Source organism: Solanum pennellii, chromosome 1, assembly GCF_001406875.1.
Source record: "Solanum pennellii chromosome 1, SPENNV200".
Taxonomy (NCBI): domain Eukaryota; kingdom Viridiplantae; phylum Streptophyta; class Magnoliopsida; order Solanales; family Solanaceae; genus Solanum; species Solanum pennellii.
The window spans coordinates 1266502-1282992 of record NC_028637.1 but is presented as its reverse complement, the minus strand read 5'-3'; the positions used below and the strand labels follow the sequence as shown (position 1 = coordinate 1282992).

General features: G+C 32.9%; 2 protein-coding genes across 2 annotated transcripts; one reads left to right on the top strand and one right to left on the bottom strand.

Annotated features, from left to right (window-relative positions):
• The first annotated feature begins 840 nt into the window (after positions 1–840).
• On the top strand, positions 841–6437 carry LOC107007960 (UPF0061 protein azo1574-like). The gene is made up of 8 exons (XM_015206826.2): positions 841–1199; positions 2767–2876; positions 2958–3014; positions 3095–3394; positions 3624–3871; positions 4831–5137; positions 5225–5498; positions 5886–6437. Exons 1-8 carry the CDS (start codon positions 852–854, stop codon positions 6138–6140), a joined length of 1899 nt encoding a protein of 632 aa, XP_015062312.1. The 5' UTR covers positions 841–851; the 3' UTR covers positions 6141–6437.
• Positions 6438–9627: 3190 nt separating this feature from the next.
• LOC107011162 lies at positions 9628–14137 on the bottom strand. Its single transcript, XM_015210544.2, has 2 exons — positions 13693–14137; positions 9628–10323 (listed from the first exon to the last, which is right to left on the bottom strand). The coding sequence occupies exons 1-2, from the start codon at positions 14078–14080 to the stop codon at positions 10001–10003; spliced, it is 711 nt and encodes a 236-aa protein (XP_015066030.1). The 5' UTR covers positions 14081–14137; the 3' UTR covers positions 9628–10000.
• Between the last annotated feature and the right edge of the window lie 2354 nt (positions 14138–16491).

The window sequence follows — 16491 nt, the reverse complement described above, 5'->3', positions numbered from 1 at the left end:
TGAAAAAATGTGTAGTGAATTATAAGGTGTTGGTGATAAGCCGTCGTGAAATGATTTGTAGTAAAGATTGACCATAGTAGTGATAGTGACCGAGGGTGATGATGGAGGTGGCAGCAACGACAGTGATAGTTTATATAATTATAATAATAAAGGTAATAAGTGTGTGACCAGTAGATGGTAATAATCCATGATGATTGTGATAACAAAGGTGATTGATGATAGATGTGGTTTATAACGATGGAGTTGGTTAATGTTAGCAGTTTACAATGTCGATGGTGATTAAAGAATGTGTAATGATTAAAAATGCTATTTGTGGTAGTTGATAATGGTGTTAATTACGATTGTGGAGATAATTGGTAATAGGATTTGACTGCAATAACGCTAGTGATTGATAATGATGGTGGTGAATGAAAATGATCGCAACAATGAATATAATTATAATAATGGAGGAGGAAAATATGATTGCGACTAACAATAGTTGTTGTCACCTATGATAGTTGCGATGACATTGATAATTGATATGGTGGTGGATATACACGATGGTTGTCGTGGTTGAAATCGACTGTGATTACAAAGGTGGTTATAGTGATAGTTGACAGTTATGCACAAAGTGTCGACGAAAAGTCAAAAATTAAACACATGAATTATATTAAGACTTTATTCAATATCTTAACGATTAAAATCTATTCCGAACAAATAAATACTTCACAATTTAAAACTTAAATGGGGACTAAAGTGTATTTTTAACATAGTTGAGAGACCAAAGTTTCAATTTTCTCAAAATATAATAAAACATACTTTTAGTATTATTTCATTTCAGTCCTCATAAAATTTAAAACATACAAAAAAGTATGCAAATACTTACCAAAATATCAGTTTCACTCTCTCATACTTCTTCTTCTTCATCTGCCGCTCTTCTCTTCTCCAAATCTCTTCGACCCAATTTTTTTCATCACCGAAAGAACCCCTTTTCATACCCAATTCAGCCCAATCGCTGCCGTGTGTTGTTTTCTTCTTCACCGTCAATGGAATCAGCTGCTGTGACGGTTGATTCAGTTGCTGACAAATTGAAGAAGCAGAGTTTGGGAAATGATGGAAGTAACAGTAAACGTATGTTGAAACTTGAAGAGCTCAATTGGGATCATTCATTTGTTCGTGAACTGCCTGCTGATCCAAGAACAGATACCATTCCAAGAGAGGTTTTTTTTTTTTCAAAATTCCCCCTTTTTCTGTTTTTGTTAGTATTTGCGTTTTTTTTATGCTGTATGAGATTGGGTTTTAATTAAATTTATGATCTTTATTAGATTGTTATTGTAAATTGAATTGTTTGAGGAGTGTGATTTCAAGTTGGGGTGTGGTAGGAGTGGCCTCTGTGATGGGCAAGGTGAGGGATGTGAGGGTGAGATGCTTTGGGCGTATGAGGGGAAGATGCAAAAATGTCCAAGGTGCGAGAGGTTAGCTAGAGTGGGTATAAGGAGAGGTAGAGGTAGGCTAGAGAAGTCTTGGGAAGAGGTTATTAGAAATGAATGATACTCGTGTAGCTTACTGAGAACTAGATATGGAGGTCGAGGATTGTGGTAGAAGGTTGAGTGTTGTCTAGTTCGCTTATCAGTATGAATATTATTACTTTTCCTACCATCATACTTTTGTTTGTGATTTGCCTACTGATTGAAGAACATATGTGTTTTTTCTGTTGAATTAAAATTGGATTTTTATTTAATTTATCATCTTTCTCGAAATGGTTGTTTTGGAGTGAATAGTTGGAATTTCATGAATACTTCGCTGATTTTGAGTATGTGTTATGATATTATTGTAAGGTATAGGACTTGAGTCTCACATGGGTTAAATGGGGGCTGATGTGGATCGTATATAGCCTTAGGCTCTCCCTCCTTAATAGCTAGCTTTTGGGGTGTGGTTCTCCCGGGGTAGTATCAATGGTATCAAAACCATCTACCACCCTTCGTTCCCGGCGGCACCTGACTCGAAAAGGGCTACCTGGGAAAGAGATACCTACTTGTGGTAGAGTGAAAGCTACCCAGTGTGGAGTTGTCGAGGACGATGGATGCGGAGAGTGGTGGTTTGTTATGATCCTATTGCAAGGTATGGGACTTGAGTCCCATATCGGTGAGATGGGGAGCTGATGTGGAGCTTATAGCCTTATACAGCTTTGGGCTCTCCCACCTTAACAGCTAGATTTTGGGTGTGGTTCTCCCTGGGTTGTATCAAATCAAGTTGGGACTTCTAATGCTCTTACTTGTGGAAAGGATTCATCACTTTATGTTCTGATAGTTTATGAGACAGTTTCTTTGGTCGTAAAGCAAAAAAGGTGAAATTCTTGATGTTGTACATGTAATAAGTGCTGCAGTCCCTTTCACTTTTAATGTGTAGAAGTTGTGCTTCCACCAATTTTCTTGATAGATTAAAATTAGTTTTAGTTGAGGCTCCCTTTCTTCGATCCCACGTTTCAGGTACTATGTAAGTTCTGTGAATTCAATTCCCATTTGGAAATATTGGAATGGTTTACAACCTTTATAGAAAAGGAAATAAAATAAACTCGTTTCATGGCTCCTAGATAAATGAGATAGGTGAATCTTCTGATAGTAGTGTCTGCATAGCAAGAAAATTGAAATCCTCGTTTTACATATTTAGTAAGTGCTGCAGTTCCCTTTGACTTCAAAGATGATGTGATGACGTTGATATTGTTGCCTTGAGGTGTGGAATTATGTCGCAAGTTATTTATTGGAGTCAATTATTGTACTTATGTAGGTATTGCATGCATGCTATACGAAAATGTTGCCTTCTGTTGAGGTGGAGAATCCTCAGCTCGTTGTGTGGTCAGACTCAGTAGCTGAGTTACTTGAGTTGGATCCTAAAGAGTGAGGTTTTAATTCTTGCTGAAGATTGTCCTTTCTAATGTATTGTGATGGAAGTGACACTGAGTTCTTTTAACCTTTCAGATTTGAGAGGCCTGATTTTCCACTTCTGTTCTCAGGGGCATCACCTTTAGTCGGAGCGTAAGTGTCACTTTTCTAGTTTGGATCTGCTTAAACTTTTAGTAGTCCGACAGCATGTTAAGTTGAATTTGCTTCTGCAGTGTGCCTTATGCCCAGAACTATGGAGGACATCAGTTTGGGATGTGGGCTGGTCAGCTAGGTGATGGTCGAGCAATAACTCTTGGAGAGGTTTTGAATTCAAAGTCTGAAAGATGGGAGCTGCAGCTAAAGGGTGCGGGGAAGACCCCATATAGCCGTTTTGCTGATGGTCTTGCAGTTCTTCGGAGTAGTATCCGGGAGTTCCTCTGCAGCGAAGCAATGCATAGTCTTGGAATCCCAACTACAAGAGCACTCTGTCTTGTGATGACGGGAAAAAATGTCAGCAGGGACATGTTTTACGAGTATGTTACTCCTTATAGTTTTTGTGACATTTAATCAGCAAGGACACGTGCAATCTATTCACTAAAATTGGTGGAGAACCACCTATCCACCTATATAGTATCTTCACTGTATACTTGGAGTATGTATAGGGAGCCATGTTATAGGATTATGCTCGTGAAACTTGTTTTTTTATCCATTCAAGTCTGTTTTTTGTTCTTTCTATGCTTGACTATATTCATATTCATGCAGCGGGAATCCAAAGGATGAGCCTGGTGCCATTGTCTGCAGAGTTGCTGAATCCTTTCTTCGCTTTGGCTCTTACCAACTACATGCCTCTAGGGGTAAAGAGGACCTTGAGATAGTGCGTACTTTAGCAGATTACACAATTAGACATCACTTCCCCCATATAGAGAACATGAGTAAGAGTGAAAGCATATCATTCAGCATAGGAGAGAAAGATGATACGGTTGTGGATTTAACTTCAAACAAATATGCAGGTAATATATTGGTTTTCTTGAAGTGGATAATAGGGGTGGATTGTTTATGCCGGTGTGGAATCTGTTCTCCTTTTTAATGCTGAATTAGGTGTGGCCAAAGAGAGTGATGGTATTGCCTCTTGATGAGTAGTCCTAGTCTCAACATTCCAGTTCTCAGCATGACTCTTAATGTTTTTATATGCCTCTGCTAGTGGTCCTTTATGTCCTCCCACGTCTAAGTGGAAGTTATATCATATAATGTGTTTTACCAGCCACTTCTACGGGCTTGGTAGTGATTTGTCAGGCTTCTAACATCCATCTGGTGGTTAGTTTGAGGCAAACCTCTATTGTCAGAATCTAAAACACTCGGTGTAGAGAAAAGGAAGGAATTTATTAATGTAGAGAAAAGGAAGGAATTTATTGTCATTAAAAGATTCTACTTTTTGGTCTCCATACAATGTGGTAATATTGATTATCTTGAACTTGAAGTGGATGTACGGATGGATTGTTCATGCGCTAAATGTCAGTGATAGTAATTGCCTCTTCTGGATAGTAACTGTCTCAGTATTTCCTTTATCAGCAAAGTCTTAATGATTTTCCTTGAACTGAGGGTCTATTGGAAACAGTACACCCTACCCTCTCCTGTCCCCGCTTGTGGGACTACACTGGGTATGTTGTTGTTGTAGTTGGAAAGGAAGTGCCTTACTGTCATAATAAGATGCTACCTTTGGTCTTAGAAGAGAGAAGAATCATATGTTTTGATTTCTGTTTGTTAGTATTTTTAGTTCATCTGACACCGGGAAAAATGGGCTTGGAGTTTACATGTATTCTTGTAATATAGTTCTAACTTCATTTTCATTTCATTCTGTGCTATTTATTGTGCATTTTTGTTATGGAACTGAAGAAAACATATTTTTATTTGCATATTTTGACAAATTACTTTTTCTCACATGCGTTACTATATGGGTCTATTTGTTCAGCATGGGCAGTGGAAGTTGCCGAGCGGACAGCTTCCACGATTGCGAGGTGGCAAGGTGTTGGTTTCACACACGGAGTGATGAATACCGATAACATGAGTGTGTTAGGCCTCACCATTGATTATGGCCCTTTTGGATTTTTAGACGCGTTTGATCCCAGTTTCACACCAAATACCACTGATCTACCTGGCAGAAGATACTGCTTTGCGAATCAGCCGGATATAGGTTTATGGAATGTTGCTCAGTTTGCTACTTCTCTATCTACTGCACAGTTGCTAAATGATAAGGAGGCAAATTATGCCATGGAGAGGTGACGAAAAATATTACCATTTGCTGGAGCGTATTCTTTCCATTGCTTTATACTGTTGAGTGACGTTTCGTCTATCCACTTTTTTAGGTATGGCATAAAATTTATGGATGACTATCAAGCTATCATGACCAAAAAGCTTGGTTTGGTCAAGTACAATAAACAAATGATTGGTGAACTACTTAAGAATATGGCTGTCGATAAAGTTGATTACACAAACTTCTTCCGATTACTATCAAACATCAAAGCCGATCCTACAATTCCAGATAACCAGTTACTGATTCCTCTGAAAGCTGCGCTATTGGATATTGGTCAGGAGCGCAAGGAAGCTTGGACAAGCTGGGTGAAATCCTACATACAGGAGGTATGTATAATTATCTTCTTTTCTTTGAATTAGGAGTCATCTTCTTCTCGAGCTCAGTCGTAGACTCGTAGTGCATCGTAAATCATATCGACTAAGTCATATCATCTTTGCAAGTTAAGTCCCATTTCTTAACATACATAACTTCATTTTTTTGCAACTGTGGTTGTAATTTTTATTTTTGTGTTGACGATGATATATAATTCTGGTGTGAAACCATCTCTGTGGTTTACAATCTGTTATTTTGTTCGAATGACAAATTGTAACCACGTATAAACAATATAATTTTCTGCCGAATGGGGCTTGGATGAGACTTCACCCTATCTGGCTCCACCCCTTCTCCTTCTCTGTAATGCAAGATTCTTAACTAGTCACTATTCTACTCTACAGCTCTCTACTATCGGTGTATCAGACGATGAGAGGAAGGCCTCGATGAATTCTGTTAATCCAAAGTACATCCTTAGAAACTATTTATGCCAAAGTGCAATAGATGCAGCTGAACAAGACGATTTTGGGGAGGTCCGACGACTACTGAAAGTTATGCAACGTCCATTTGACGAACAACCTGGCATGGAGAAGTATGCGCGTCTGCCTCCAGCGTGGGCTTATCGTCCCGGTGTAGGCATGCTTTCATGTTCCTCATAAATTCTCTCTACTATATAATACAAGATATTAACTTGTATATGCATTAGAAATTTTAGCTTAAAGTTCTTGTAGTAATGTGTAAAAGGTATAGCTATTCTCTTTTTACACCGCCTTTTTTTTTCGGAGGGTGGGGTGCGGGTAAGGATGGGGGTGGGTTTGTAGCATTTCTACGCGTATTTTGCGTGAGAAATACATTTTTTTCGCGAGTTCCATACCAATATACATGCGTTTTATGCATTGTGCAGAGACGGATTCATGATTTGAACATAGTAGTGATTGATTATCGTACTTAAAAAATTGTTCGATCTCCTTGCACTCTCTCTCTCTATTTATTTATTTTCAAACTTCTTTTCATGCCTATTTTAGTGTGAGTGATTGTTATAAACTTATATCGATATTTGACGTTTAGATTTTATTTAGTTGTTACATGCAAACACGTCATTTCACAAAATGTGTACAATATAATAATAAAAGAATTTTGATACATCCCAATAATTAAACGTTTCACAATTAGGAAACTAAATTTATTATTATAATCTCGATTTTCCAACAAATTGAGATTTTTTTCTTTCGACCATATTTCGATTGTTAATACCGCTACCATATATAACAGAGCTTTACACGTAATAGTATATTCTCATAACAACAACATATCTAATATAATTTTATAAGTGAAATTTAAAGAGGATAGAATATACGCAAACGAAAAAAATCAAAACATAATTTATTTAGTGAAAAATTTATAATTGACATACATTGTATCGGAAGTAAAATCATAGTTACAATTTTATTAAAGCAAATAAGATTTAAGATGCTCAAATAGGTAAGATAATAATTTTAATTAATGATTAGAATGATTTATAGGAATTTTTTTGCATATAAGAATAAAATATTCATCGTAGTTATATTTCAAAAGTATTTTTTTAAATATGTTTCTTAAAGAATATTTAAAAGTTAAATCGATCGATTTGCCCTTCTATTTAAGTTTCCTCTATTTACCTTAAGCATTTTTTTCGTTTCTATATATTTATCTTACGATATTTATCTTACTTATGATAGATTGCAATATTCTTTTGTCGTTGTCTAACACACTCATCGATATTTTTAAAAAATTTGAATAATATTATTTCATATTATATTATTACTGTTTAAAAGTATGTATCGTAGTTTCTTTTTCCCAACTAACCTTAGCTGTGCTTGTTTGATCTTGAAAAAACATAGATTCAAATGCTTAAAATATAATACAAGAAATAGTACATATAAAAGAAAGTGGACAAATTTGGTATTTTGTGAAAAGTCACATGAACATGTTCTTTAATTTTATATAATATAGTCTTAAAATTAGAAAAAAATAAAATTATTTGAATCAAAGAGATCTACTTAATATTAGTCAAATTAGGTCTCACATGTCTTGTTGCTTCTATGGAGTCAATTTACATTTTATACCCTATATTCACGTGGTGGTCATAAAAGTTCTGTTTCGATATAAATTTATATTTTTGTATCATATATTATAAATTATGTTTAGAAATAATTTCAATTTTTAACGAACTTATCATATACATAAGTTCAATATCATTTGTGAGACTTTTCTCGGTTAATTTTCAGTTAGTATTTTATTTTTTTAAAATTATGAAACTTTTTAATGCGAATCTTAAAAATTATGAACGATATTCTTTAAATATTACTATCATTTTTTTCTTATATTTTATCCATTTACACATGTTTTGTCAGATTAATCACAAGCTATAACTTGACTATATATCAAGAATGGATTCCTCTTTTTTTATATATAAAAAAAAAAAACCAATATATTTCTCCATTTTTCATTTGAAATTAAAGTTCTCCACACTATGGAAAATAGTCATAGAACATTATTTCTTCTTACTTTAATTTTATTTTTCTCTCATTTATTCATCATTGTTTTTTCATTTGAAGACACATTAATTCTTGAAGAAATAAAATCCAAATATTCAAGAAGATTAATGGTTTCTTTTAATTCAATTTCTACAAATATTGGCAATGTGAATGAGAAAAAAGGTTTGAAAAATGATTTGAGAAGAAAACCTAGAAGTTCTTCAAATCCAATTCAAAATAAAATACATCATTGATATTTTTATTTATTTTTTATCTTTTTTTCTTTTTTTTGTTCTTGGTTTCTTCTATTTTCATTCTTAACAATTTAGAATTCAATGAAAAAAAGAGAATTTAACATTTATTTCCTCTTTTTTATTTTATTTTTATTTGTAAATTAGTCTTTTTCATATATTTTCATTTTTATGACGTTTATAGAAAAGGACTTACAGACTTCTAGTTTAGCTGGTGAGCGCTTTTGAAGAAGAATATATGCACGTGACATTTTAGAAGAATTTCATTTCGGAATGGAAGAGAAAGGTGAAAGATTTTACAAAGGCATAACAGGAGCTCACACGATATGCATAGAGACAAATTCGTAAGATTTGTTGGGCCAAAAACAAATAATACGTATTATGAGCTTGTACGGTAACTTTTTCGATATCAATTTGATATGATTGTGTCATATGTGAGTGTTATATTCATTTATTCTTATTTGTTTTTATGAAATTTTAAAATTGTGAATCAATTGATTAAGGTAGGAATGACATTTTTTTTAATTAATGTATAACATTGATGAATATGCAAATATATACATAATATTGTTATTGAGTTCCTTTCCTTTTCTTTTTTTTTTTTGTTTTTCTTTTGTCTAATTTTAATGAAGTGAAAAGATATATTGTTGTATTTTTTATTATATAGGATGAGATCCTCTAGTACAATTTTGCTCAAAAAGTAAAATATTATTATAAAAAGCATATATAATATAAGTAATAATAAGTATAAAAAAAGGTTTAGTGAGATAAATGGAAATAAAATTCTCTTATTCTTAATCAGATATCTCAATTTTGAGATTTGTCCCTTAAATGAGCCTATGCAACTGTGTTTGTGTTAGTATAATCGCATCACAATCTTGCATAGTATAATTTCGATCTTCCTTTTCTGAGTTCTACGCAACCTAAATTTAAATAAGTCGAATTAGTGAGCTTGGCATAACAAGGGTTCTTTTTAACGACGTCATTCATCGTAATATTAAGACTTACTAAGCATATGTTTCATTTAATATGATTTGATATAATGTCAAGGGTTAGCTTGGGACCACTCAACTGAATCTGAATATCGTATCTCGACTGGGGTATAGACACGGATCGTAACACTCTTTATCTCTTTCAAAATCATAGTTTTAGTAAAAATAAAATATTAAGTATTAAAGAAAGAATTACTTGATAATTTATTTAGTTTAAATACTTTACTCGTTATCGGGATGAAATCACCTCAGTGAAATCCAAAGATGATATGCAAATCGAACATACCATTAATTTAATTCTATATATTTCAACTTTAAATAATAAAAAGAAAGAGTAATCGTTCTATTAAATCCATTCTTAAAGATGATATATAGATACAAAGAACAAAAAAGAAACACATAAGCAATGCTATTAACTATTCTTTTTCGATCTTGTCTTGATAATGAAAATTATAACAAAATCTAATGTAACGATCAATTTGTTTTCGAACACAAAAAAAAATCCTAAACTAAAAGCAAGTTATAAATAAATGAACAATTCAACGAGATAAAGACGATGGTAAGGCCAAAGCTATTGAGTTCTATCGAAACCCTACCATATATGTTCTCTATCAAACCTCAACTCCATCTTTCTCATTTGTCATTCAGCTAGAAAACACCAGTTTATGATACTAAACCGCGTGTTGAAAATTGGATTTCGTTGATAGGGGATCACATTATGTCGTAAATACTTACCGTGCAAAGGCCAGCGTCGTGAGGACTACAAAGAGTTGATGAATTCTGCAATAAAAATTACCATCTGGGAATCATAGGCATGGCTCTCCAACTCAAAATGGCCAATACCTTCAATTAGATGAGTTTCGACACGTCCTGCTGCAGATTTAAGCTTATTGTTCAGTTGTTTCACGGTGGTGAATCCGTCTTGTGTCCCCATGATGAAGAGCTTTGGTTTAGGTGACTTCAATACGTTTTGGTGATGTCGCCCGAAGAGGACTGATGCCAATAAACCAAAAGGGTAACCAATACTTACATAGCCTACAATCTGTTCAACCTGATCCACAGCAGAGCCTGCTATTGGTGCACCTGTTAAAAATGTATATTGATAATGAGATAACAACAACAACATATTCAGTATAGTCCCACAACGTGAGGTCTGGGGTGGTAGAGTGTAATGAAAAGCAACTGCATTAGCAAGAAGCCGTATTGAAAACAATTAAGAAGGGAGTAGCAACAACAAATAATACGATAATTGTTAACCAGTCCATGTTGGTTGCATTTATCAACATGGCAAGTTCCGGAGAAGAATCAACTGCATATGTTACTACAGAATCTATGCAACATCTTCTCTCATTGATTTAGAAGTAGCTTGTGTTGTAAAGAAGCAAAAGTACTAGTAATCTGCTCAAACGGCATTTGACATGGTATATTGGAGAATATGATAGAGAGACGTGATTTTATTGCTTACCAAATCAATGCAACGAGCACTTAGATGAGTCATGCAACTCATTTAGAAGGTGTAAGAGGGAATAAACTAACGACAAAGGGGATATATATCGTAGAATTTATAAATAGAGCTGAATGAAACATCATTTTAAACGCTCAACTGGATTTTCTAGAAGTGAAAACGATAGGTAGCCTCTAACTTCTAATTCTTTAACCTATTTTCCCGCTCTCGCTTCAAGTTCTCTTCCTACTTCTAGCACTTTAAACTAAAGAATTGATCTGGTTTAACCGGAAAAAATGGTCTTACTTCCTCTACATTCTTCTTTCCCTCTTCCGTTATTTAAAAAAGACAACTACAATCTCTGCTATATATACTTACGTTGTCATACATCACGACAGGCTTGAAATGACCATAAAGGGCTAAAGTTTTTGTTCTAGACATGTTTAAACTTAGGCGGCAACTAACCTTGATTTTACTATTCAGAGAAGGCAATGGAGACCGTTCAAAGTAAGGAGATCAGCGAGACAGGCATATATGAGAGGATGGGAAAGCAGTGATCTTCGGAAACTTCCCTTCTTCCGAAAGAAAAAGGAAAAGACATGCATCATCACAGAGCAAAAAGCAGTTTTATCTAATTGTTGCCATTGTGTGCATTTTTTGTGGCAAAGCTTTCTATAAATGATTCATGGTCATTAATGATTGCCAACAGAAGAAAGTTGTGAGTCAACTCCGCCAGGGACGTGATTTTAGACCCCTAACGTTCTTGAGAATCGCTTGCTGCTGCATGTACCACAGAAATATTAAAAAACAAACTAGTTTGAAGATAACTATTTATAGTTCATCAATCTGATTGTTTTACGGTAGCATTTCTTTTTTAAATACAACATGATTAAATGTGTACTACTTTAGCACCTCCTCGATTTTCATGGACAAGAAAGAGAGAATGAAACATCCAACACCTATGCCATTAAAAGTAGCAGCAAAAGAAAATAACAAGTATGGACTTGAGTAGCAACAAATCACGTGTGCTTGAAGGATGGATGTTAAAGACACCAAGTATTTGCAAAATAGAGCTCTACAACAACATCCCTAGTGTAATCCTACAAGTGAGGTTTGGAGAGGGTAGAGTGTCCGCAGACCTTACCCCCTACCTTGGGAGGTAGAGAGACCGTTTCCTATAGATACTCAGCTCAAGGAAGAGAATATCAAAGAAGATCGAAAAAGAAATAACGGGAACAAAGAAATCATGGCAAACTACTATAGCAAGCATGACAAAACATTCTGCAAGAAAGCACAGTCCACTTAACCTAATAGTGTGTAATTAGAGCACATAACATGAAGTCCTTAAGAAAACTCTAAACTTTAGAAGAACAAGAAACTTCTAAAAGATATTCCTCTCAATAGACCTCGATAATCACAAGTTACCAGCTTTAAAATTAAAAAAAAAAAAACCTCTACAACCACCTAATATTGAATATGGATGAACCAAAACCACAACCCATGAGTTCTCTTTGCTTCCTTCTTCTCCTACTGCTTCTTCCACTTCCTTTTCCTAAAACAGGCTATGGGTTCGGTGGCAAGTTCGGTACACACAACCTTCAAATCCTAGATTCGCCTTAAAGGATACAAAAGCTTCAATCTAAAATTCAATAGGAAAAGGAAAACATTTACTTTCTCTACTGAAAGCATGCAGCAGTTTCCTATCAAATGCGACTCAAGAATTAACTTTCTAGATGGTAGGAATCAACTTATATATCCTTGTAATCTGACAAACTCAACGCATCTAGCTGTCTACTGCACTAAACTAGAGTATTTAGCTACAATTAAAGCTATCAGGAAACAGTCAGTAATTCTCTTAAAATTAAATGAATAGATGACACAATTGCACTCTTTATTTGGAAAACACAAGAATGACACAAAAAAATAGGAAAATCCTTCTAAATTGTGGCAATACTATATCAAGGTCATTGAATCAAACATCAAACACATTCATCAAACACGCTTAATAAAGAGACAACCCCATCATTCCGAAGAACCAAAAAACCATATATAGACGCTAAAAACCTATGTTGCTCAGATTCTTCAAATATGTCTACTTTTGGAGAATCCAACACGAGTGAGGCACTAAAAGTGAAGAGTTCATGCAACTCAGCTAAAATACAAAAATATCTACACTATCAGTGTAGTTTAACTGTTAAATAAACTGACACAATGCAGTCCTTGTTTGGAGTTACAACAACAACAACATATTTAATGTAATCCCACAAAGTGCTAAGTGAAACCTTATCCCAACCTGGAGGAAGAAAAAGCTATTCCAATACGATAATTGAAGAAGTCATTGAACAACATCATAGAAAGCATAACTACAACAAAACAAAACAACGAAAACGATAATCAAAGCATAAGGAGTAGCAAACAAGAAGCTACACGAGTAATACTACAACTACTAGTATGGAAGTATAAGCAACACCACACTCTACTACCTCCTAACCTACTACCCTAACTTCTAAATAGTGGAATACTACATAAGTGACATTGAATCAAACATCAAAACAAGAAGCTACACGAGTAATACTATGACTACTAGTATGGAAGTATAAGCAAGAGCGCATTCTACTACCTGCTAACATTGAATCAAACATCAAAACAAGAAGCTACACGAGTAATACTACGACTACCAGTATGTACGTATAAGCAAGACCATGCTCTACTACCTGCTAACCTACTACCCTAACTTCTAAATAGTGGAATACTACATAATCAAACATCAAAACAAGAAGCTACACGAGTAATACTACGGCTACTAGTATGTAAGTATAAGCAAGACGACACTCTACAACCTACTACCCTAACTTCTAAATAGTGGAATATCATATAAGTAACATTGAATCAAACATCAAAACAAGCTTTAACTTAAAGACAACCCCATAAACTTAAAACCCCCAAAAATGACATCTTTACACTAAAAAAAAAAAAGAAAAAAAGAAACAAATTTAAATTCTATATACCTGCAGAAGAACCCACCAACAAAATCTTGTTGACAGATAGATTTTCACAACCCCATTTACAAACAGCCACCACATCCTTAATTTCTTTAAACCCAGTAATAGAAGGCTTCCCAGTTGATCTTCCAACACCTCTCATATCAAAGGTCAAAACTTTATACCCTTTTCTTGATAACCCACTTGCTATTCCTCTCAATAGACTCTGACAACCACCTAATATTGAATATGGATGAACTAAAACCACCACCCATGAGCTATTTTTGCTTATTTCTTCCCCTAATCCTTCTTCTTCTTCATTTTCATATGGGTTTGGTTTGAAAATTGTGGTATGGAGCTTAACCCCATCACTGGTTTCCACTATACAAGAATCTATAGTAGGAGTTGTTGACATTTTTGATGATTTGGGGAAGAATTGGACAGGCCAATTGCCTGTTTAGGTTTTTTGAGGGGTCAAAATGACAAATTGGAAAAGTTAAGGATCAATCTTTGCTAATTTTATAAGTTAAAACTTTTAACTTGGTTTCAATGATATATATGCGCGCTTTCTTAAAGAAAACTTAGAAATAGCAAACATAATAGTCGTAATAATGTTTTATAAATATAGTTTCGATAATTTCGCGTTATAGTTATGATTTTATTTGCTATAGAGGTTGCGATTTGTATATTTCTGCTCATTTGTAGATTTTATGTACAAATATATAAATAAGCTAAATATATACAAATTTTGTATTCAATAGATTCACGAATTTTTTAGAACTCAGTTGGTATATTTTATTTGTCAATATACAAACATGATAATTTAATATGAATTTTTTAAAAAATGGTATAGAAATAGTTAGGACAAGCATATACGAAATTCAGGATTTATACAATCAGAAAATGAATTTTACAAATTCTGAAATTATATAAATCAAAATTTGAACTGCATATGCTTTTAAAATTAAATCATAAATTCAAACTTGGTATGAATTAATATATAATATATTTTCACATATGTATTTAAGCTGTAAATTAAAATACTTAAAAAGATATTTGACCATAAATATTAAATATTTTTTAAAAAAAATGAGCAAATCTTTCAAACTTATTAATTTACATAAAATAAAAAATCAAATTTTATCCAAAATATATATAAATGAATAGATGGCAAAAAAACAGAAAATACATTTAATTCTTTTTGCCACATTTTTACATTTTGACCATAAATATTAAATATTTTTTTAAAAAAATGAGCAAATCTTTCAAACTTATTAATTTACATATAATAAAAAATCAAATTTTATCCAAAATATATACNAAATCTTTCAAACTTATTAATTTACATATAATAAAAAGTCAAATTTTATCCAAAATATATATAAATGAATAGATGGCAAAAAAACAAAAAATACATTTAATTCTTTTTGCCACATTTTTACATTAGATGCCTTTATTTCATTCAAATCCATATATGAACAAAAGTGTATTCAAAATTCCAATAAATATTCCTTAAAAAAGTGTGACCATTTTAAAAAGAAGAAAAAATTGAATCTTTATTTATCAGTTGATTTAATTTATCTAAAAAAAATTATTTAGAAAATGGAGAAACTTCAAGTCCAAGATGATCTTTGGCTTGCATGTTCAATGAGAAGGCATGGATTAGACAAGTGGGAAATGGTGGCTGATGAATTCTCCAAAATCATTTTAAATTATCGCGGATCTGTTCTGTATATATCGCCCGTAGAATGTCAAATTAAGTACGAAAGTCTCAAAAAACGTTTTCTGAATTTGTACCAGATAAATTTTAATGAAGAAGTTGATGATGAAAGTGCATTCGTAAAGTTGATGGCAGATCTGCTTAAAGATACTTATAAAAATATTCTGAGCGAGGAGTTCAAACTATGTGATGCTTCAGCTGAGTAAGATCTATTTTTTTATTTTTTAAAATAGCAACCAAAAAAAACCCCTCTTTTTTTCTTTGTTGATTTAATTTTTGTTTATGATGCTTGGAGAATTGTGGTTTTTTCATGATTAATTTTTAATGTGATCCTCATTTGTATGATGGATTTTTTAAAAAATAAATTGATTAGTAGGGGACATAAATTTAAGGTATATATCTTCTCTAGATCTTAGGATTTATAGAGCACAAATAAAATATCATTAATTGGTACATCTACCACTAAAAAAAAAATTCTCTGTGTAGAATTAATTATGAACTTTTTGAAGACAAATTTCATTGTTAATTCATAAATTTTTTCTTATAAAAAAAAACTAAATAATTGTTGGCTTAAAAAATTGTCCCCAAATAATATAATTATTCATTAGTTTTGCCAAGTTTATGTTTGTAGTAGATCTATTTTTTAGATGAAAAGCTAAAAAAGAAAAATCAAATTTTTAATAAGTTAAATTGTTTAAATAAAGACTTCATATTTTTTATTGTGCCTTTTCCAAACTAGCTACTCTTTATTGGGTTTATAATCCTTATTTATCAAACAGTCTGTGTAATTATTTATCGTCTCTCTTTAAATACATATATTATTTTCCTCGATGATTTCTAACTAAGTATTTCTAATTTTCAATTATAAGTCTAAGAGGTGAAATTATATATTCTCTCTTTTTTTACAAGTTTAACAAGAAGACAATTTGATGATTGATTTATTTCTGCGCAATTATTTATCGTCTCTCTTTAAATGTATATATTATTCTCCTCGATGGTTTCTACAAGTATTTCTAATTTTCAGTTATAAGCCTAAGAGGGTGAAAGTATATATTCTCTAATTTCTTTTTACAAGTTTAAACAATTTGACGATTGATTTGTTTATC